Source organism: Erpetoichthys calabaricus, chromosome 2 (genome assembly GCF_900747795.2).
Source record: "Erpetoichthys calabaricus chromosome 2, fErpCal1.3, whole genome shotgun sequence".
In the NCBI taxonomy this organism is placed as follows: domain Eukaryota; kingdom Metazoa; phylum Chordata; class Cladistia; order Polypteriformes; family Polypteridae; genus Erpetoichthys; species Erpetoichthys calabaricus.
The window spans coordinates 235,164,891-235,187,137 of NC_041395.2; the positions used below are offsets into that span (position 1 = coordinate 235,164,891).

Sequence of the window (22,247 nt, forward strand, 5' to 3'; positions counted from 1 at the left end):
ATTTCTACACAAACACAAGTCATTTGCATAAAGCTTTACCTATTTCATATCCATTTCATTTTCTGTCTGTCATTTATAGAGAGAAAAAGACTGCACAACTTCGAAAAGCTAATTGCAGGAGGGGATAACCTATCTCTTTCCCCTGTGTTTTGTTCATTTTTGAAAGCTTTTGTTAGTGTTTTATTTGGAGTCTGATCTTTTAATCAACAAAACACTATAACTTCTGTTGATAGCCTGTTTAATTTGGACACTTGCTAGCAAAAACAAGTAATTAGTGATTATTCTAGTTGTGGACCTAATGTTAATGGGACTTAGTGCTGCTTGCTTAGTTATCATGTAGTATGTGATTAAGTTGTAGATGGTTGAGTAAATGTTTGAATGCAGTGCTGCAGCAGTTTGTACTGTATACTCTTTTTGATCAGCATTATTGCTGTTGGAAACACATTCCATATTATGAATGATTTTATTCAGATTTAACATCTAACACATGAAAGTGTCAGATCATCTAGATTCAACATTACTTATTTCTCATTTTTTCTGAAGGTTGCTGCAAACATAAAAAGAAGTACACACTTTTATAAAGATATTGTTAGGAAGTGTATTCCTAAAATAGTATTCACAGTTGCCTATGAAGTCATATGGTGTGTCCCTCCGATTTGCCAGTGCAGTATTGCTTTGTGAATGTGTCTGTGTTTAACACTAGAATCCCTGAAGCCTACGAAAATATTTGTAATGCCGGGGCACCTTAAATTTCCTTGCACCTCCTCATCAGCATCTTTGTTTTGCAAATGTGTCAGTCAGCACAAGCAGCCTGCCATCCCATTCCCCACTGAGACAGTTGCAAAATTCTCCCAGCTGAAGTCTTTTTATCTGGGAGTGAGGTGTCTGAAATTGCTTGGGGTAAATAACATATTGTTATTTGGAATACATACATTTCATGTGTGTTGTATGTCTACAATGATCTGTATAAATACCGTAGATGCCGGAATATAAGCCGACTCGGTATATAAGCCGACCCCCTTTTCTACCTATTAAATTACATGTATTTGCCGATGACTGGTATATAAGCCGACCCCTTTCTCCAAGCAAAATTTTCTAAATTTCCTTAAAAGTGTCTTTTCAGGTATATTTATTATGTTTTTCGGTGAGAATTTGAGACTGCCGGCATTTTTGATGGAAACCAGGAAGCGATTGCAGAGAAGTTTGGTAAAATGAAACCTTTGTGTTGAAACTATATACGCAAAATACGGTACGTCGGTGGGTGGATTCCCGGAGACTCGTTATAAATTTGATTAACTTAAATACGCAATAAATGTTTATGTATACCAGTATTATATTTTTAAAAACATTATTGGTGAATAAAAATATATCTGGTAATACATAAAATTTTTTGTTAAAAAAAAAGATGACAACACCTATGAAAAAACGTATGAAATATGACAGCGCATTTAAGTTGAAAGTTGTAAAGTTCGCTAATGAATCAACAGTGCAGCAACTCGTCACTTTGGCATCAACGAGAAACAAGTACGAGAATGGAAGAAGGCTGAAACATCTTTAAAAAGGCAGCGGTAAGAGGATTGGCGATTTCTTCATTCAAGGATTTTTTTATAGTGACATTTACAGTCGGTATTTTATTTTAAACTTCCCAATAATTTATTATAAATTTTAATAATAAAATCAACAACTAAAACACGTTTTTGAATAAATTCTTTATTTAATTGAAAGTACTGGCATGCAAAGTTACTTCTTCATCTGAAAGATGACGCTGTGGTTTCATCATTAATTACTTCCGTATTCATCGGCAAAACCGGCATTGCTCTGGAAATCTTGAATCTGAAACGATACTTGTTGCATAAACCGACCCACAAACTCCAAGCCAAAAATCTAGGACGAAATTTTTGGCTTATATTCCGGAATCTACAGTATAAGGATATAACAAGGGTGCTTTTATCAAAGAATATAACCAAAGAAAAAAATTGTTGAATTTACATGTTGCAGTCAATATATGAAAACCAAAGCTCAAAAATCAATCGACACAAAGTAGATTGTATGCTTGGCTGGTGCAGAGATAAGAACTGCTGTTTCATAATCAAGACGTTGTGGGTTCGATCCCGGGTTCTCCCCGCATTTACCGGTTCTAGTAGTGAGCTGCTGTGATTACTACTATTATATAATAAAAACCTACATTTGATTTGAGTCTATAACACCCTGAGTAAATGCAATTAGTTGAACAATAATATATTTTAGTATTAACTTTGCAGTACTTTAAAGAAACAATCAAAGATGTGAACAAATGTGTCAAAAGAATGCTGTTTTTACTTGTATGTACTTTTTTTGCAAGTTTACGTATTCTGCTTTGTGGTGTAATCTTAACTGTCTTATAAGAAATAAGGTATCTGTTCCATCTATTTACATCAAAAGGCTACTCCAAGACATTTATCAAACAGTGCTTACATAGGAGACGCCCCGGACATCAGCAAATGGTTGGCACCAACCCGACCACCAATTCTACCTGGTAGTCTTCTTTGTCACTGCCGTGTACCAGAAACCACAGTACACCATCCTGTCCAGATCAGGCATTAAAGTAGAACATAAACCAAGAAACACTCTGAGAACAGTTCATTTCAGTGCTAAAACCAAGAAATCTACAGCAGAGGCATAAAATAGTCTTATTTGCAGTACATGGTATAATGTATTCTATTTTAAGATATGTGACTCATGTTTTCTCTGTTTATGGAATTCTCTCTCTCTAAAAAATATATATATATATATATATATATATATATATATATATATATATATATATATATATATATATATATATATATATATATATATATATATACACACATATACACAAGTAAGCCCGCGAATCGGAAATCCAAGAATGGCAATCAGTTTCTGTTCCGTCCGATATTTGGATGGATGACATATCATGGAGGGTGGGTGCGTCTGGGGAAATGTCATTTAATTCAATAAGCATATCTGTACTAAAGCAGTTTTGTTTTGTGGAGACGTGATTCTGTTGCCTATGCTGACACCAACTGCTGGCAGAGTGGAGCACAGCAAGTTTAGTTTACAGGTTGTGGTGTTCGTGTGCCAGCCACTGAGTCGGGGAAGCCGCTGGGTTTGAGTCTGTGACCGTTATGTGATCTATATTACAGTAATCCCTCCTCCATCGCGGGGGTTGCGTTCCAGAGCCACCCGCGAAATAAGAAAATCCGCCAAGTAGAAACCATATGTTTATATGGTTATTTTTATATTGTCATGCTTGGGTCACAGATTTGCGCAGAAACACAGGAGGTTGTAGAGAGACAGGAACGTTATTCAAACACTGCAAACAAACATTTGTCTCTTTTTCAAAAGTTTAAACTGTGCTCCATGACAAGACAGAGATGACAGTTCTGTCTCACAATTAAAAGAATGCAAACATATCTTCCTCTTCAAAGGAGTGCGTGTCAGGAGCACAGAATGTCACATAGATAGAGAAAACAATCTCTAGCAAACAAATCAATAGGGCTGTTTGGCTTTTAAGTATGCGAAGCACCGCGGCACAAAGCTGATGAAGGCGGCAGCTCACACCCCCTCCGTCAGGAGCAGGGAGAGGGAGAGAGAGAGAGAGAGAGAGAGATAGAGAGAGACAGAGTTTGTTTTTCAGTCAAAAATCAATACGTGCCCTTCGAGCTTTTAAGTATGCGAAGCACTGTGCAGCATGTCGTTTCAGGAAGCAGCTGCACAAAAGATAGCAACGTGAAGATAATCTTTCAGCATTTTTAGACGAGCGTCCGTATCGTCTAGGTGTGTGAACAGCCCCCCTGCTCAATCCCCATACGTCAGGATCAGAGAAAGTCAGCGCAAGAGAGAGAGAAAAGTAAGCAATCTAGCTTCTCAGCCATCTGCCAATAGCGTCCCTTGTATGAAATCAACTGGGCAAACCAACTGAGGAAGCATGTACCAGAAATTAAAAGACCCATTGTCCGCAGAAATCCGCGAACCAGCAAAAAATCCGCGATATATATTTAAATATGCTTACATATAAAATCCGCGATGGAGTGAAGCCGCAAAAGGCGAAGCGCGTTATAGCGAGGGATCACTGTACTGGCACAGTGGATTAGAGCAAGTGTAGTGAACAGGTTGTGTTGTTTGGGCACCACCTACTGACTCTGGGAAGCCGCTGCGTTTGACTGTGGGGCGTGCGCCACGGCGTAATATGCGCCTCGGTGGGAAGCCGCTGCGTGATGAAATATCATGGACGGTATATGCGGTGGTATGGGCGGTCACGTCCAGGCGGCTGTACAACCTGGCATGCACGCTTTACCTCAGGTGTAGTTCACAGGTCATAGGCATGGTAAAGTTTCCATTTAATTCAATGACCCTATTTGAACTAAAGTGGTTTCTTTGTGTGGGCGCCTTCGTTCATTGTTTGTATCCATGACTGTACAGGTTGTGTTGTTTGGGCGCCACCTACTGACTTTGGGAAGCCGCTATGTTTGACTCTGGGGCGGGCGCCACGGCGCAGTACGTTGTGTTATTTGGGCTCCACCTACTGACTCTGGGAAGCCGTTGCATTTGACTCTGGGGCGGGCGCCGCCGCTTTTTGGGAAGCCGCTGCGTTTGACTCCGGACTCTGGGGCGGGCGCCAAGGCCGCAGTGTGCATGCGCCTCGGTGCGTCCACCGTGCATAAATTAACTGTGGTTTAGTAATATAGATAATGATATATAATATTTATTTTGTAAGTGTCACACGGGTTGCACAAGCATTCTGACCAGGAATGGGCATGGTTCCTTGCCTGGACAGAAGGCTTTACGAAATCCACTAGACTTCATGACCAAAGAAGGGAAAGGGGACATACCCAAACGGGACTTCCCAAGGTGTTGGATGGACAGCCCGGACAGAGAAGGAGATTTCTTACCCGGACTGGAGGCCCCAGGCAAATGGACAGGCGTCCCGACTGGACATGGTTCCAGTACCTTCCCTGGACGAGGGGAAAAGAAGAAAAGGACAGGGAATAACTGTCTCGTAGGGCTGTTTATTCCCTAAGGGAAACGGTCCAGCTCAGCAGCTGTGCTGGGGCATGTGGATGCTATGAGAGGGTGCTGCAGAAAGAGGTACTCCCCATCATATGGGACTTCCATATGACCCAGAAGTGCTTCCAACAGGTAACAGCCCTGGCACCGGAAGTACTCCTGGGGCCTCCATAAAAGGGACCACACTCCTTTATCCAGGCAAATTGGAGCTAGGTGGAAGGAAGGCAACACTTTAATTGAGGATGGCAGTGCGGTGGAGGAAGGAGAGTTGAATATGAATAGAGAAAACATGAGCTTGTTATTTTTTGGAGGTATTGGTTATAATAAACATTGGTTTATTTAAACCCAGGAATCTCTGCGTGTTCATGTTTAGGGTGTGGTGTTCACTGTGACAGATAGCGGCCAGTGCCATTACCCGGCTGGGATGCCTCCAAAATGGAAGGACAGGGGGAGAGAACTTCTGGTGTGGTCTCGCCAGAACTGTTACTTGGCAGCCCCCCTGGGTTTGCAGCGGTGCCTTAGATTCCCACAGGGCTGTATGGGAATTACTATTTGCTGGCACAGCCCTGTTGGGTTCTATGGATGCCACAAGGGGGAGCTGCAGAGCCCCAACTTTGTCCTTCAGCCACAACTGGGATAAATTCCAGTCCTCCTTTATAAACCACCTGGCGTGCTACGGGTGTGGCTTACAAAGGATCCAGCTACCTCCCAGAGGGAAGCCAGAGTTGGAAGATGACACTTGTGAAGCTTGCCTGTGGAGAAGGAAGGAGGCTGCAAGGCACCGGAGGAAAGGGATGGAGTTGTACTGTGCGTGTGACTGTTTGTATCAGTCCTTGGAGACTGCTTGGGTGGGACTGCCTTTCCCTGAATTAAAGGCTTTGGGTTGGACTGAACTGGTGCCGTTGCATGTTTCTGTAATATAAATGTAGATAGAGATATAGATATCTATCTCTATATATCTATATCTGCCTCTATCTATATATATCTATTACTATCTATATCTAGATATATAGATCTGTCTCTCTCTCTCTCTAAAGAGATATATAGAGAGATATGTCTAGATAAAGATAGATATATACAGTAGATATAGATATACAGATGTAGATATCTCTAAATCTATAGATAATATAAAGCAGACTATAACAATGTTGTGGTCTTGTATGTTATCATTCAATTGACAGTAACCACAAGAGGGTGTCAGAGAGCCCCAAATGTAGCAATACAGTTCTCTCTCTCTCTCTCCTATTTTATTTATATAAAAAAAGAATGTTCGCTTTTTTTCCTTCTTTATAATTTGCTTCAACATTCCATTGCGCAGAGAATCATAGTTCGCTTGCAGGAGTGATCTATTCGTGCTAATCTGAGACAGAGGCTGTGGGCCGAGGGGAGGGGGAAGCGTGTGACGTCAGGAGTGGGGAGTCTGTCTACCACTGTGTTTTGGAGTGTAACTTTCTTCCACTTAGCTAGCGATACCTTTCGTTTATTGATTTACTTTTTTGTCCTGTGGGATGGCTATTATAGGGTGTCCCAAAATTCACGCAAGAAGTAATTTTGATAGAGAACACAGGTTTTTAATTAAAAATTGTAAATTTTTAATTGATTCGTAAAGTATATAGTATAGGGTTATGTATGGAATAGCATATCGGGTAAATGGCCTCCACAGCTTTGCTGGCACATACGCACTCTTTTGTCGAAATTTTCCATGACCGTTTTGTATAAATGTGGCTGAATTTCGTTGATACAGCGCTCAATTTCCTCCTTCAAGGCGTGGGTGGTCGTGGGCTTGATGGCATAAACCTTAGACTTCAAAAAACCCCAAAGAAAAAAGTCCAACAGCGTTAAATGGTATGATCTGGGCGGGCAATTCTGATCACCAAAATGGGAAATTACACGACCAGGAAATGACTCATGCAGTAATTGAATTGTTTCTCGGGCTGTATGGCATGTTGCACCATCTTGTTGAAACCACATGTAGTCCACATCCATATCTTGCAATTTATGCACAAAAAGCTGGATTATCATGTTGCGATAGCAAGCACCATTAACTGTTATTGCCTGACCAGCCGCATTTTCGAAGAAGAATGGTCCGATGATGCCTTCACCCCAGAATTCGCACCAAACAGTGACACGTTGTGGATGCATTTGTTTCTCAACAACGCATTGTTCTTTCATGTAGCGCTCCATTTTTAATAACCCTGAACTGTGAGCTGTCACCCTGTCTTTTTTTTTTCGTTGGCAACACTTTACCGCACAAATGGCACCAAATTCAAATCTTGCGTGAATTTTAGGACACCCTCTATAAGAATATACTATAAATACAATAGTTTTTATTCCACAAAGCACCTTCCAATGAACACCTTTTCAACAATTAGCCACAATCTTATATATAAAGCAGACTGTAACAATCTTGCATTCTTGTATGTACTGTATGTTATCATCCAGTTGATGCTCAGAACATTTCTGGTGTGCTCTGTAAAAGTAATCTCCTTTGTCTGTTCTTCTTCTTCAAATTAAAAATATGAGCTGCTATGCTAAATACATTGGTTAGACAATCTGAACATTACTAATGAAAATGTAAGAAATGTGTTAAGTAATAAGAACCCTTGCAGTTTACTAATATGTTTAAGTTTAAGTAAGTCTTTTTTGTGCAGTTAATTCAGCTGCTCACAGTTGTATAGAACAACAAAAAAAATGGTTTAGATTCTGTTAGTTTTGAGAATTGCATCGCCCCTTCCACAGAGATTTGCATGTCCATTTTGGAAAAAGTTACAAAAAAAGTTAAGGGGTGCACCATCCATTTTCAGGCCTAGATTTATTAGCATTCTTTTCTTCACATACTAGCTTGTAGTGTGATACTGGGGGTTTTCTTCTGAAGCATACTGTGCAGACAGATAATAAGATGGTTTGAATCCTGGTGCATTTGCAGCTCTGAGTTTTTATTTATTTATTGTGTTCACGTTTCCAATTTACAAAGCAAACACTTTATTATTCTAACAGTGCCAGAGTAAAAAAGAAATTGGTGTATCTGCGTAGCTTTGCAGTTATCACAATCTGGAAACGTAGATATATGAAAATGTAGGTGTAATTAAAATTAAGCTGCTTGTTGAATACTGTCCAAAGGTTTCATTAATTGCAAATTAACATCACTTAGAAAATTGCAACTTAATAATTTTAAATGTCACTTGTCATGTGGTATGCAGTACAGAGTCAAGCTCAATATTTAAATCACAAAGACACATAAGTACTTAAAAGAGCTTGTAATAAACTGTATACCAAGTGGCAGCAAGTATTTGGCTTCACTTCAAAATTAAGGACAGATGCTCTGAATTTTGGACTAAGCATCAAAGACTTCCACTAACTTGATTGAATTCTTCATGGTAAATTTGTGTAATTACTTTTTTTTTTTTTTTTTTTTTTTTTTTTTTGGCAAAGTTGCAATCCCCCACAGGTTGGCCTATTATTTGTTCTGGCTATCACCATCATCATTTTGCCAGTGCAAAGATTATTTTAACACATTTCTGCATCCACCAGTCTGTTGCGGATTAGGCAGGATAAGGTTTGAAAAAAAAATCGTATTTAGTTGTCTGTGCCTGGGTGGAACTATATAGCTCAGACCCAATAGTGTTTCTTGTGTTGTACTACTGATTTCTTCAGTGAGTTAGAATATTGTATAAATGATGACTTCTATTTTTGCCATTTTAATTTGGAGAAAAGTTACATTACTTGGTATAAATGTTCCATATAGTAATGTACTCTAAGTGTAAAATATTACTGTACTTATGCTATTGCAGTATAAAGTTACTCATAATTTTTCACTCAAATTTGTAAATGTTAGATTTTCAAAACTAGCACTGAAGTTAGTTCATTTTGTTTTTTAAAGCCTATTTTATCCAAGTACAAGCAATACAGAAATAAAATTTGTTGTGACTGTATGAAAAAGGTAAATCATGCATTTATTTCAAGCATAATTGACTGCTGCAGTGGTTTTATTTACAGGCTGTTCAAGTCATAATGTTTCTCACATCCATTTCATTCCAAATGTTGCTGGCGTAGAGAAAACTTGTAGTCAGTAGAATTGTAGCTTTGATTGTTACTGAGGATTGTAGTTCTCCCAAGGAATGCTTTTCCTTGATGTTTTTGGTTTGCATCTTCTCTGCTGTTAACTGGCTATGTATGTTGCTGGCTGAACCTTATTTTAGCATGGCTTTATTTAAAAATTTACTAAGAGATATTGTTTAGAATAATATTTTCATTGTTATGCATTCTTATGAGCAAGGCCCTTAATCTGCAATTGCTCTGTCCTGGGTATCATGTTAATCTGCATCCAGCCCTGCAACCAGGTCCTCCAACTTACAGGGAAAGCCTGGGGATTGGTGGCAGGATTGGCACTTCAAAAAAAAAAAAAAAAAAACCCAAAAAAAAACCACCTCATACTGTTCCAGTGTGATGCTCGGGTGTCACCTGCTGCACTTGGGACCCAGTCCAGGTGGTTCGTCATGTGGTGGGTGCGGCAACACACTATCAGTGCATGCTCCCAACCTCTCTCTTATGGTTGTATACTTATGCTGTATTTATAGATCTCCATGATAACTACTATAAATTCATACAGGTTTTATTTCCTTATTTATTCTGTAGGTAATGAGGATTAGTTCTAATTTAGTAACAATTTATCTTACAGGTGTTGTTGAAGGAGACTTAGCCGCTGTGGAAGCATACAAGTCTTCAGGTGGTGATATAGCAAGGCAACTAACAGCTGATGAAGTACGGCTTTTAAATCGCCCTTCTGCTTTTGATGATGGCTATACTCTGGTACATTTAGCTATAAGATTTCAAAGACAAGATATGCTTGCCATTTTACTGACAGAGGTAAGTTGCTTTAAAAAATTGATATTTTGTTATAAGTGTATCCAGAGGTAAATATTCTTAACGAGAAAAGCGCTATATAAATGCAAAGAATTATTCTTCTTATTATTAACACTAGAATCCCTGAAGCCTATGAAAAAACTCTTAATCCTGGCCTACCTTAAATTCCTTCACACCTCTCCATCAGTGTCTTTTGTTTTGTAAATGTGTCGATCAGCACAAGCAGCCTGCTGTCCCATCCACCCCTTTGATGGAGCTCAGTTCGGGCAAAAAGTTCTCACAGCTTAAGCCAATGCACCATATCTGCGTGTGAGCTGCCTGGAGTTGTATAGGGTAAATAGTACAGTATATTGTTATTTGGAACACATCCATTTCATGCATGTTCCGCGTCTACAAAGATCTGGGTAAGTGTAGGATGAAAGGAAATAAATGCGAGGCATGAAATGCTGAACACACATCTAAAGCAGAAACCTTTTCCATGTTATACTACTAATAATAAATAATAATAATAATAATAATTAGCTGCTGCCTTATAACCGAAAGATTGCAGGTTCCAGTCCTGGCGCTCCGTGCTTTGAGTATTGAGCTGCAATTATTATTACTATAATATAATAAAAATGTACATTTGTTTTGTGTAAAGTAAATAGGACTTCCACCTGCAGCTAAAATCACTTTAGTACGTGAGCAGTTTGCCACGCTAGTGTTTAGATCTGACAGTGTCATGCTGATGGTGTATGCACCCCAAAAAGAAGAAGCCTTTGATTTCAGTTTGTAACAGCCGGTGTAAAGTTTTGCTGCCTGCAAAAAATATCGCTGAAGGGTGTAAGCAGACACACACACACACTGGTGAATCATGTCTCTTGTTATTACTTGAATTTTTTGTTATTCAGTTTTCATACATAAGTATTTTATTCTTAAATAAAAGCACACTTGTTTCGTTATTCCTTTGTGAAAGTGTTTTATTTTATATTCCTGTAACCACTTGAATGAAATCGAATCTGTCTCTTCCTCTCTCGTGCACACACACACCCACACACACACATTCATACATGAAAACCTCACTATTTGAAGACACTATGCCATTTGAACATGTTTTTTTCAATCTTGCCTGAACTGTAAGAAGTCTGTCTGCATTTTCAGTATCATGCACCATAATGCGGAGTACAGGCAAGATCGGGAAAAAAAAAAGGGGGATTTTAGTGTTAAACAATATTTAAAACTTTGTATATGCCACTAATAAATATCAACCATCAATTTGGAAACGTACAAGAAAAGCTGACATGAGCTAAGGAAAGCAACTAAATATTTTAAACATCGGTATAACAATAAACTGCATAGCAGTATAGCTGTAAACCTAGTATAGCAACTTTAATGACTCGAATTTCCAATATTTGGAAATACGAGCGTAAAAAGGTATGTCTAATTAGATTGTAGTCACATGCAGCACCACCTGATTAATTTTCAGTCTCTGTACATTACATAAGTTTGTTGATGTCTAACAGCTGGTCCATAAGGCAACCTGTCTAGATGGGATTTCAGGGCATGTTTTGAAATTTTGTACATCCTGTAGTGACCAATTATCAGAAATCTTCAGTGACATGTTTAGTGTTTCGGTGAGAGAATTGGTGGTCCTGTCTACTTTTTTTTTTTTAAAGTTATCCCTGTGTCTAAGAAAATAAAAGTGGACTTGGTGAATAACTACATAGTGGTAGCACTCACTCCTATTATGACAAGGTGATTTTGAGAAATGGGAACGGAGACACATTAAACAGTTTATTCCAGATAGTCGTCATTACCTCCAGTTTGCATAGGGGTACAGCCACTTCATAGAGAAGGCCCATATCCCTCACAAATCATACCATACTGGTACATGGTAACACTGTTACTTCAGCAAAGCTGACAAACACAACTCCTCAAAGTGGTCCAAAATCCAATCACAGAAGTAGGGACTGTTTGAGAGGTCTCAATATGTGGGGCTTGGCAGCATCACATGCTCTACACTGACACCAACACATGGGTAGTGTGTTTAAACCCCCTTCTTTACTCCTTGTTCACTTATGACCGTGCGGACAGACACTGCTCTAACTGTACTATATTATTAAATTTGCTGATGAAGCAACCATCATAGGTTCATCACCAAAAATAAACAGACAGCTTACTGCTGCCTCAGTGCTTCCTGGAGAACAATCTTGTTTTTATTGTCAGCAAAACCAAGGAGCTGATTGTAGAATTCAGAAAACAGATCACACTCCATTAGTATTGAAAGGGTCAGAAGCTTTAAATCCTTTAGAGTGACATTTACTGATGACTGAATTAGGGACAATGTATTTTGGCTTCTGTTAAGAAGGCTCACCACAGCCTTCCTCAGTTGTGTGCAGTACTTTTCTTTTTTTTTTTTTTGGTCCTGCTCTCAACTATTTATGCCTGCTTCTGAATGCTCCAGCATACTTTCTTTTACTCCCGCAAAAGGTTGCTCACCACTCCCAACTACATTCCCACTTTTGCCTTTTAAGGTGGTTGAATTTGACACATTGCTGTTACAAGAGTTCACTAATGCAAAGGGGAAAAGAACATCACATAATATGTTAATAAATCTGTTTGACTGTTTTTTCTTTTTCAGAGTTCAGTAAGAGTTGATATATTCCTATAGATATCTAGTAGTACTAGGGTGTTGTACCATGTTAGCCATTATGAATGTAGAGAAAAGCCAAGCAAAATGACACCTTTTATTGGCTAACTGAAAAGATTACAATATGCAAGCTTTCGAGGCAACTCAGGCCCCGTCTTCAACATCTTGCCTGAAGAAGGGGCCTGAGTTGCCTCGAAAGCTTGCATATTGAAATCATTTTAGTTAGCCAATAAAAGGTGTCATTTTGCTTGGCTTTTCTCAATAGATATCTAAATAGATATAGGTTGACCACGTATCTTCTCTTTCCCAGCAATGTCCCCTCTCTCTTTTTTTCTGGCTGGAATGTATAAAATCCCTAAAGTTGTCCAGTAATTTGTTTAGATTGTTATTTAGAATGACATATTTTATCCAGTCCATTTGTGACAGCTATATCTTGTGAACCTACAATCATCAATCAGATGTGTCCATTTGACTCGGGTGACAGCTAGGAGGACTGGGCGGAGCTGTGTTACTATTCAATACAAACTTATCAGGACAAAGAGTGCCCAGAAATGTATATATGAATATGTATGTGTGTCTGTATGATATACAGTACCATTCAAAAGTTTTAGCACACCTCAGCCTTTTTTCAATTTTTATGGAAATGCACACAGTTTAATGTCTTGAAATCAACAAATAAACTGGCAAATAAAAAAAAATAAGTCAAGGAATCATTAAGTTTACAAAATTTTGTTCAGATTTTTGATTCATCAAAGTAGCCACCTTTTGCTGATACAACAACCAACCTGGTAACCCATTTGATTTAGAATGCTAGTCACGCTATGCAAGTCACCAACCTTGCCTCCAGCAAAAGAACCCAAGACCATCACACTTCCTCCTCTGTGTCTGACAGTTTGTGTCACCATCTCAACAGAGTACAAACACCTTGCATGATAAGCCAAAGATTCCAAATTTTGATTCATCATTCGTTGGGCTGAGATGCGCCTGCCACGCAAGCTGGGGACCCTCAGAAACTTACCTTATGATTGAGTTGCAACTTTGGGTTTGCCAGATCTCTTGCTATCAGAGTTTCTTCCAGTTTCCAATTGCCTTTGGGTTGTGTAGGAAACTGTACTAACTAACACTTTGATTTTTTTTTAATTGCAATTTCTGTAAATGAAAAGCCTACACTTCTAAGGGTTATAGTGCTCGGTTTCATTTGTAAATTGCCGTTTTCTTGGCATTATCACTGGAATTTACAACTTTGTACAGTATAATATTGTCCAAGTAGTACTTCAGAGGGTGTACCAATACAGTCTGTTCCAACTCTTCTTTTAGAAAAACAATGGGTTTTTTCAAGTAATCAACAGATGTTGGGACAGATGTGCCAATTGTTTGCTTCAACTTGCAAGGCTTAATTTACTTTAATTGTTGCAGAACAGCTGCAGGTTGTAACCTATTATTTGTTCCCTAAAGATGGCCCATTTGAAAGATTCTGAAATTTCCTTTTTTTCAGTTTTTGCTAACCTAAACTTTATATTTAAACCTCTGGCAATTTTATGCTCACCTTTTCACCATTTTAGCTCATTCATTGCATTTCAACTAATTTCATTTGAAGATAAACTAGGGTGTTCTAAAACTTTTGACCACACTGTGTGTGTGAAAACATATTATATATATATATATATATATATATATATATATATATATATATATATATATATATATAAAATACATATCTAAATATTGTCCTATTAAATGTTAGTTTAGCATACATTTTATATGCATTTATCCAACTATCTGCTGTGAGGAATATTGGGTTATGTTTCTATCAAGTGTTGTGCTTTGTCCATTTAAATTTATTAATAGCAATGTGTAGCCTGCATCCAAAAACAGCACAGTCTTGTCCATTTGTTCATCCCCATGTTTGTTCTACTTTCAGTAGTCATATAAATATGACTTGATTCTTTCAAGCCCAAAGATGAGAAAACCTTCCTTAGTTCTCCTGCAGTAATTTCCCTGGTTTGATCTTCTATGAAGTAAGAATTCTGAAGGCTCCTGTTTCTCAGTTTCAGTTGTGGTCTGCATAATGAATAGTGAGAAATACTGTATGGAAAGTATGACTAAGTAGTCTGGCTTGATGATTAAATTGGTCATTGGAGAAAAGAATGCAGGACTGCTGATTTTCTTCTTAACCCTGTTTCAGCATTGTGTATGGCATTCTGGTGTACATATTTGAATAAAATATTTATCTCCCATCTTGGATTCAAGGTGTGAATCAATTTTCTGAAGCCTTCTTTATCTATGGTCTGAATCAGTTCTGTGCCTTTCACTAGGCAATTGTATTTTATATCCCACGGGTTTTCGTCTTTCTGTCATATGGTTTGCCAGATGAAAACTATGCTTTAATTGAATAGTGTTCATAATGTGCTTTGTAGTACATTAGCAGTTTTCATGTGTTTTAAAAAGTTATTGGTGGTTCCACCTTTAGTCACCACAGCATGACAACAATTTTTATTTCTTGGATAAATTCAGAAACTCTGAAATCAAGGCAATTCCAAATAACTAAAGACCCTTTTTATGCAGCTTTAACATTCTGCCTTTTTAAAAAATATTTCTGTATCGCTTTCAGACTCAGTTCTGTTTATTTTACACTTAAGCCACTCTTCAAAAAGAGTTGTTTGCTGTGCATTGCTCAGGCAAGCAAGCAAGGAGAGTCTCACACCTCAAAAGAGCAATGTAGGTGTTTTGTGTGTGTGTTTGCTCTTTTTTGTTAAATTTAGAGGATTTTTTAGAATATGAGAACTTATTTAATGAATTATGGCAAAATAAAATGGAGGAGGGGAGTGCGTTTTAGACCTAGGGGGCTCAGTTTATTTAGTAATGCAGATGTCGCAATGTCCTGAATGTTGTAATTAAATGCCCAAGTTAAACAGACTGTAGTACCTGAGTGATCTAAAAGTCAGTTTGCTCTGGTAGGGTGACTGTCATCATGCGTACTACACTTTCAGAACCACTGGTACTTAGCCTATAGTCTTTATATAGTGATGTCTCAGAAATTTTATCCTCATATTTTCATGGAGAGCAGAAATAAAAATTTCTGACACGGTGGGCTTTATTGGGGCCTGCAGAGACCAACGATGAACAACAGCAAATAATAAGTCATCCATGAAAAAAATTGCAAATTACTCTTGTTGCATACTCCACTTATCAGTTGTCAAATTAATAGCATGTAACATCCAAAATGTATGTTTTCTGTTAATATATTGCGAAATTGTTCCAAAAAGTGAGAGTAGTTCAAAAATATGCAAAAATCAAGCTTTTGATTTGAAGGCCTACTTCTTCCTTTATTCAGTGGTCAAGAGCTCTGTCTTCAATTCACAAGCTTAAGACCACTTGAATGTGTTTTAAAGAGAATTACAGATTGAGCCCATACTAATATATCGAAGGGGGGGTGGTGGTTTGCGTAAGCTTCACCAAAAGTCATTACAATGCAAAATCTTTAGAAGACCATTTCTGTTTGTAGTGTTATCAACATTACTAGTACAACAGGAAATCTTGTAACTTCACACTAGTGAACAGTTTTTGCTGTTTAGTTTATTAAATAATTTTTTAAATGATTTTTTATGAATATATATGCAATCTTAAAATACAGATTGATACTTGATAATACTTTTGGCTTAAAAAGTTTACTTATTTGGTAAGTTTTAATGATTTTTTTCCACATTGGGACCTTGGTAACTTCATTTTAAAATGTAAGAGCAGGGCTAAGTATTCCTTTTAAAGTTATAGAAAAATTCTTCTCATTAGAGCACAATTTAATGTTGCAAACTAAAATATGCCATGATTTTGAAGAAATAACTTAGACTTAAAACAATACTTATCCTTTAACTAGACAATTAAATTTGCAATAATCAAATTTGTTCAAATATATTTTAGAAAAATTGTTTTTGTGTTATTGCAAAATTGCTAGAAACTTTCTACTCGTTACTAAAAGCTTTTCTTGCTATTGTGTTGTGCTTAGTTTAAAATGTTAATATTCTCTTACTGTGTTTCAAGTTACATCTTTTACTTCTCCATGCTTTTTAGGTGTCACAGCAGTCTGCAAAATGCATCCCTGCAATGGTGTGTCCTGAGTTGACTGAGCAAATCCGTAGAGAAATAGCAGCATCACTTCATCAACGCAAGGGAGACTTTGCATCTTACTTTCTAACTGACCTTGTAACATTTACATTGCCTGCAGGTATTAAAATGTATTAGTGTTCTTGTAAATGCATCTCAAGGGACAGCTTTACTAATTTTAAAAGCTTTTGTGATATTTACGGGTTCAAAACCTAAGCCTAGTGTGAGATTATTTTACTCAGGTTTTTTTTCCTTCAGTGAATGATTATTGAAGCTTGTAGTGTAATGTTTTTGTCATTCCAAATTATTTTTTTCAACACAGTTGCAGCTGATTAACATTATGCTGACTTTGTTTCTTCTAGAATTATTGTAGAACTTTTCAGTTTTAAAGAAACAATTCAAAGCAGTGACTCCTTAAATATTAACATAAGAATATGTATGAGATTTATAATAAAATTACTGAATCCAGATTATGGCAGCACACTGTATCTTAATTTTGGGGTGATTGCTATTAAAAAACAGACACATTTGACTGAATAACCCTGGAAGTTTTGTTCTGTTTGCTATTTTATTCCAAACCACTGAAACTCAGAATAAATGTTTTTTCTTAAAAGTAATAAAAGAAAATATTCTTTTTGCCTCATATGTATTTAATTCTTGTGTGGAAGTGCTCAGTTTATGCAAGTTCAAAACAATTGCTTACAGTTATCCCCCACCAGTGAATCATTAAAATAACTTGTTCTGTTTAACTATAAATGTAGAAGTTATTATTGGACAGGTTGTGAATCTGAAGGACTTCTGTGAAAATGAAGGCTAAAGAGATTATAATTGAATTTCTAGGTAAAGTAAAATTTAAAGTGGAAGCTATGTTTAAACTATGCAGACACAGCCTAGAAAAGGTTATCCCTTAAATAGATCCCTTAAACAGGCACTTTTCTGAAGGGAGAAGTCAACAATCACTTTGAATGAGCAACAATAGAGTTCACTAGAGGGGATTGGAGTAAAAATAAGCCAGTTACCCATATCAAGAGCTCTGCATAACACATGCCTGCATGGGAGGGTGAACCTCTAAGATTGTTCCTAAACAGTGTGCATACTCAAAGATGACTTAAAGCTCTTATTCCTGCAAAAGGTTGCTCTACAAACTGTATATGACATTAAACATCACATAAAGTAGGAGTGCACTGTAATACAATGGTAATACTACAGATTTGCTTTAACCTTCAGTCAGACTTCAATGCTAACCTTAATTTTGCCACTCTTATTTATGAAATATTAGAAGATTGAGCAGTATTCACTACCAAAGACTTGGGCAACTTTTCATGAACAACCAGCTGTCTTTCAGATCACTAAGATCTTATTTTCGTGCAGTGCTGGATCAGTACTAAAATTTTTGACTTTGGTATTGAGGCCAGCTTTCAGCTCTCAGAACCAGTAACAAAATGGTTCTGAATCAAATAGCAGTTAACTCCCTCACCCCACCCCTTCCCCCATTTCACAGCTGCTGGATTTGCCTAGCCTGCAAACACGCCCTACTTCCTTCTGTGACACATTTTGCTGCTTTTTCTCTTGTGTTCGGTGCAGGGCTTTATTTCTCTTAGTGCATATCAATTTTCAGTTTTTATATTTGAATAAAGAGGCAATGAATTAGCCTGCATTGTGGTCATCATAAACTGTTTTTAAAACAAATGAAGGTCACATCTGTGCATCTTTTTGGTCACACAGTGATCTTGTTCAATATGAATTGTGAGGTACAAGAGACAATCAAAACTATAGGAAACACATAGGGACTTCTATTTATCATACATGCTTACCCTGTTTGGTCTGGTCTTGTGATTAACTGGGAAAAGTGCAAGCTGCTTACAATTGTCAAAAAAGGTGCAAACTACTTAACTGTCCTTCTAAAGCCTCTTGTTGTAAATTGTAAATTATAGTAATCCATTATAAGAAGGCTTCATAGTGTCTCTGAAGCATCTTTTTATTTTATTAAAGTAATTTAATTGACTTGATGCATGCATATTTGCCATTCACCTTTGAATGAATATATTTTATCAGAAATTATGATTAACCATATATAGTGTAAAGCAAATGAGTGCTGCTTATTGACAAGCATTCTTTGCCTTTTTGCATACAGATATTGAGGATCTTCCTCCATCAGTTCAAGAGAAACTTTATGACGATGTTTTGGACAGAGATGTTCAGAAAGGTAACTTTTTTTAAGAATCTGGTTCTTTTTATAATTATTATTTTTATTTTGTAGTTTGTAATCACTGTGTGTTGCCTACAGGTGTTGTACCACCTAGTTCCATTCTTGGTTGTGGTCAGCAATATGAAGGCTGCAGAATAAACATGTTTGCAATGCAGTAGTAAGAGCTTCCTACTCATAAGTCCATAGTTTTAATCTTGACCCAGTCACTTTGGATGTAATGCAAGAAGCACCAATTATCATCATCTGTGTCTGTCAGTTTGTACACCTGAAGCAAGCAGTCACGAGTGAAATAGATTTTTTTAACATTTAGTAGACTTACTCTTCAAGAAAAATTCAATTTATATTAAGGTATCTTGAATACAGTAGTTTGTATAATTGTTTTTTAAAATTTGATAAATTACCTTTTAAAACCCATTGATAGATTATCTAAATCATCCATTTTAAAGTGGATTAATAATCTGCATAATTTTTTAATTACTGATTAATCTGCTGTTTCGGATTTACCTTAAGAGATGTTATTTCACCTTTTATTCAGTTATTTATTTTTTTTAAATGCAGAGTTGTTTCACTTATCAACAAATACACTATTTTTTGTTCAGGTGAAGAGCTGAAAATGTTGTGTTTTGCAGTTTGTTGATATTAGACATTAATAATTCCCTAGCGAGTGGGGCAGTATAATGCACGGCTTCCTCCGTTTCGCCACCACGCTGACAATGATTTCATAAGGAAATGGGGATAGTCAGCTTATGCAAATGAAGGTCAACTGTAGAAGCAACGTGAAAGGAGCAAAGTTTGGCAAAGCTCAGAGAAGACATTTAATTTAGCAAGTGTAATTTCACGCAAATGATCCAGCAAGAAATGTGTTTAATATATGTTAAACCCCAAACAACCCCTTTCATGTTACAGTAATCCCTCCTCAATCGCGGGGGTTGCATTCCAGAACCCCTCGCGAAAGGTGAAAATCCGCGAAGTAGAAACCATATGTTTATATGGTTATTTTTATATTGTCATGCTTGGGTCACAGATTTGCACAGAAACACAGGAGGTTGTAGAGAGACAGGAATTTTATTCAAACACTGCAAACAAACATTTGTCTCTTTTTCAAAAGTTTAAACTGTGTTCCATGACAAGACAGAGATGACAGTTCCGTCTCACAATTAAAAGAATGCAAACATATCTTCCTCTTCAAAGGAGTGCGCATCATGTACAGAGAATGTCAGAGAGAGAGAGAAAAAAAAGCAAACAATCAAAAATCAATAGGGCTGTTTGGCTTTTAAGTATGCGAAGCACCGCCGGACAAAGCAGCTGCAAGGAAGGGAACAATGTGAAGGTAGTCTTTCAGCATTTTTTAGAGGAGCGTCCGTATCCTCTAGGCCAGTGTGCGAACAGCCCCTCTGCTCACACCCCCTCCATCAGGAGCAGAGAATGTCAGAGAGAGTGAGAGAGACAGAGAAAAACAAACAATCAAAAATCAATACGTGCCGTTCGAGCTTTTAAGTATGCGAAGCACCATGCGGGAAGCATGTCGCTTGACAAAGCAGCTGCACGGAAGGGAGCAAAGTGAAGATAATCTTTCAGCATTTTTAGACGAGCGTCCGTATCGTCTAGGGGTGCGAACAGTCCCCCTGCTCACAGTCCCTCCGTCAGGAGCAGAGAATGTCAGAGCAAGAGAGAGAGAGAGAGAGAGAAAAGCAAACAATCAAAAATCAATACGTGCTGTTTGATCTTTTAAGTATGCGAAGCACCGTGCGGGAAGCATATCGCTTGACAAAGCAGCCACATGTAAGCCCAGCAAGGAAGGGAGCAATGCGAAGGTAATCTTTCAGTGTTTTTTGAAGAGCGGCCGTATCCTCTAGGGGTGCGAACAGCCCCTGTGCTCACAATATATTTGAGGAGTTTTATTTAATATGTAATACATGCTCTGATTGGGTAGCTTCTCAGCCATCTGCCAATAGCGTCCCTTGTATGAAATCAACTGGGCAAACCAACTGAGGAAGCATGTACCAGAAATTAAAAGACCCATTGTCCGCAGAAATCCGCGAACCAGCAAAAAATCCGTGATATATATTTAAATAGATAGATAGATAGATACTTTATTAATCCCAATGGGAAATTCACATTCTTCAGCAGCAGCATACTGATACAGTCATACACGGAGCTGCTGAAAAGGAGTGTTCAGAACTTTAAAAATATCTTCGTTATACATGTTTAATTATGCCATCCATTCAGAGTTGCGCCCATCTCTTAACGAGTCGCCAGCACATCGCAGGATGAATACAAGCAAAACATACACTAGCAGGGTCAATATAGCATAACAAAAACCCACATCCTACATGACTTTGAAAGGAAACTGAAGCACGCCGAGTAAACCCACCAGAAAAACATGCAAATGCAAGGCAGGCACGCCGCCATGCCCCCATATGATTAATGCATGCTTTAATGCATTTCACCATGAAAATTATATTAAGTATTTATCTTAGCATTCTAAATGTTCAGAGAGCAGGAAGATCATGAAGTGAATGTATTCTGTGCGGCGATCGCTGCCGGCGCCTCCTCTTAGTGCAAGAAGAAGTTAGTTTAAGAATCTCGGAGAACACTTAACACAAAGCATTTAATGTGCTATATAACTTATGACGGGGTTTGAGAAAATCTAGTAAATTAAGTATTCATTTTACGATGAAGTTTAGTTTACGATGTTCTACTTTAATGACAAATTACGAGAGTAAAGTCAACATGTCGACTTTATTCTCGTCATAAGCGTCAAGATTAAAGTGGAAATGTCGAGAATAAAGTCAACATGTCGTCACACTATTACACAGTACCCAGGTATATTACACTGCATTGAAAACAAATAAAACAAGTAGAACTTGGCTTGCAGTATTATCCAGTAGTATAGAAACAGTATTTACACATCCGACCTTTTAAAACTAAAGTATCTTCAGGCGACGGACATGACTCCTTTTTTTCGGCAAAAGTTCTTCTGTTCATCATGTTCAACTTTATCGTCGGCTTCAGTTTTGGAATGTTCTCTGTCCATTTTCAGCGTACAATACCTACGCTACCGCTACCTATTTGGTGGTGTAGCAGTGAAAAAGAGCCCCTGCGCAACAAATTTGTGTTTAGCAGTGTAGCAGTGAAAAAGGATCCCCACTTGAACAGTTTCCCGCTGCGCCACGTTCCGAACGTCATTTAGGCAATTTAAACCGGTGTTGAGGTATAAGAAAAATCCATATCATATAAAAAAATAAAAAACGGTTTTCGCTATGAACCGGTATACCGCCCAGTACTTCTATCTATCTATCTATCTATCTATCTATCTATCTATCTATCTATCTATCTATCTATCTATCTATCTATCTATCTATCTATCTATCTATCTATCTATCTATCTATCTATCTATCACTTCATCTGCCTTT

General features: G+C 37.6%; 1 protein-coding gene across 2 annotated transcripts in view; it reads left to right on the forward strand.

Annotated features, from left to right (window-relative positions):
• LOC114646888 (ubiquitin thioesterase Zranb1) overlaps window positions 1–22,247 on the forward strand; it is a 170,630-nt gene that overhangs the window by 89,777 nt on the left and 58,606 nt on the right. For both annotated transcript variants that reach the window (XM_028795270.2, XM_028795269.2), the window contains 3 exons: window positions 9,707–9,894; window positions 16,589–16,742; window positions 18,756–18,827. In XM_028795270.2, the coding sequence (XP_028651103.1) occupies window positions 9,707–9,894; window positions 16,589–16,742; window positions 18,756–18,827 (414 nt within the window). The remainder of the gene's footprint in view (window positions 1–9,706; window positions 9,895–16,588; window positions 16,743–18,755; window positions 18,828–22,247) is intronic.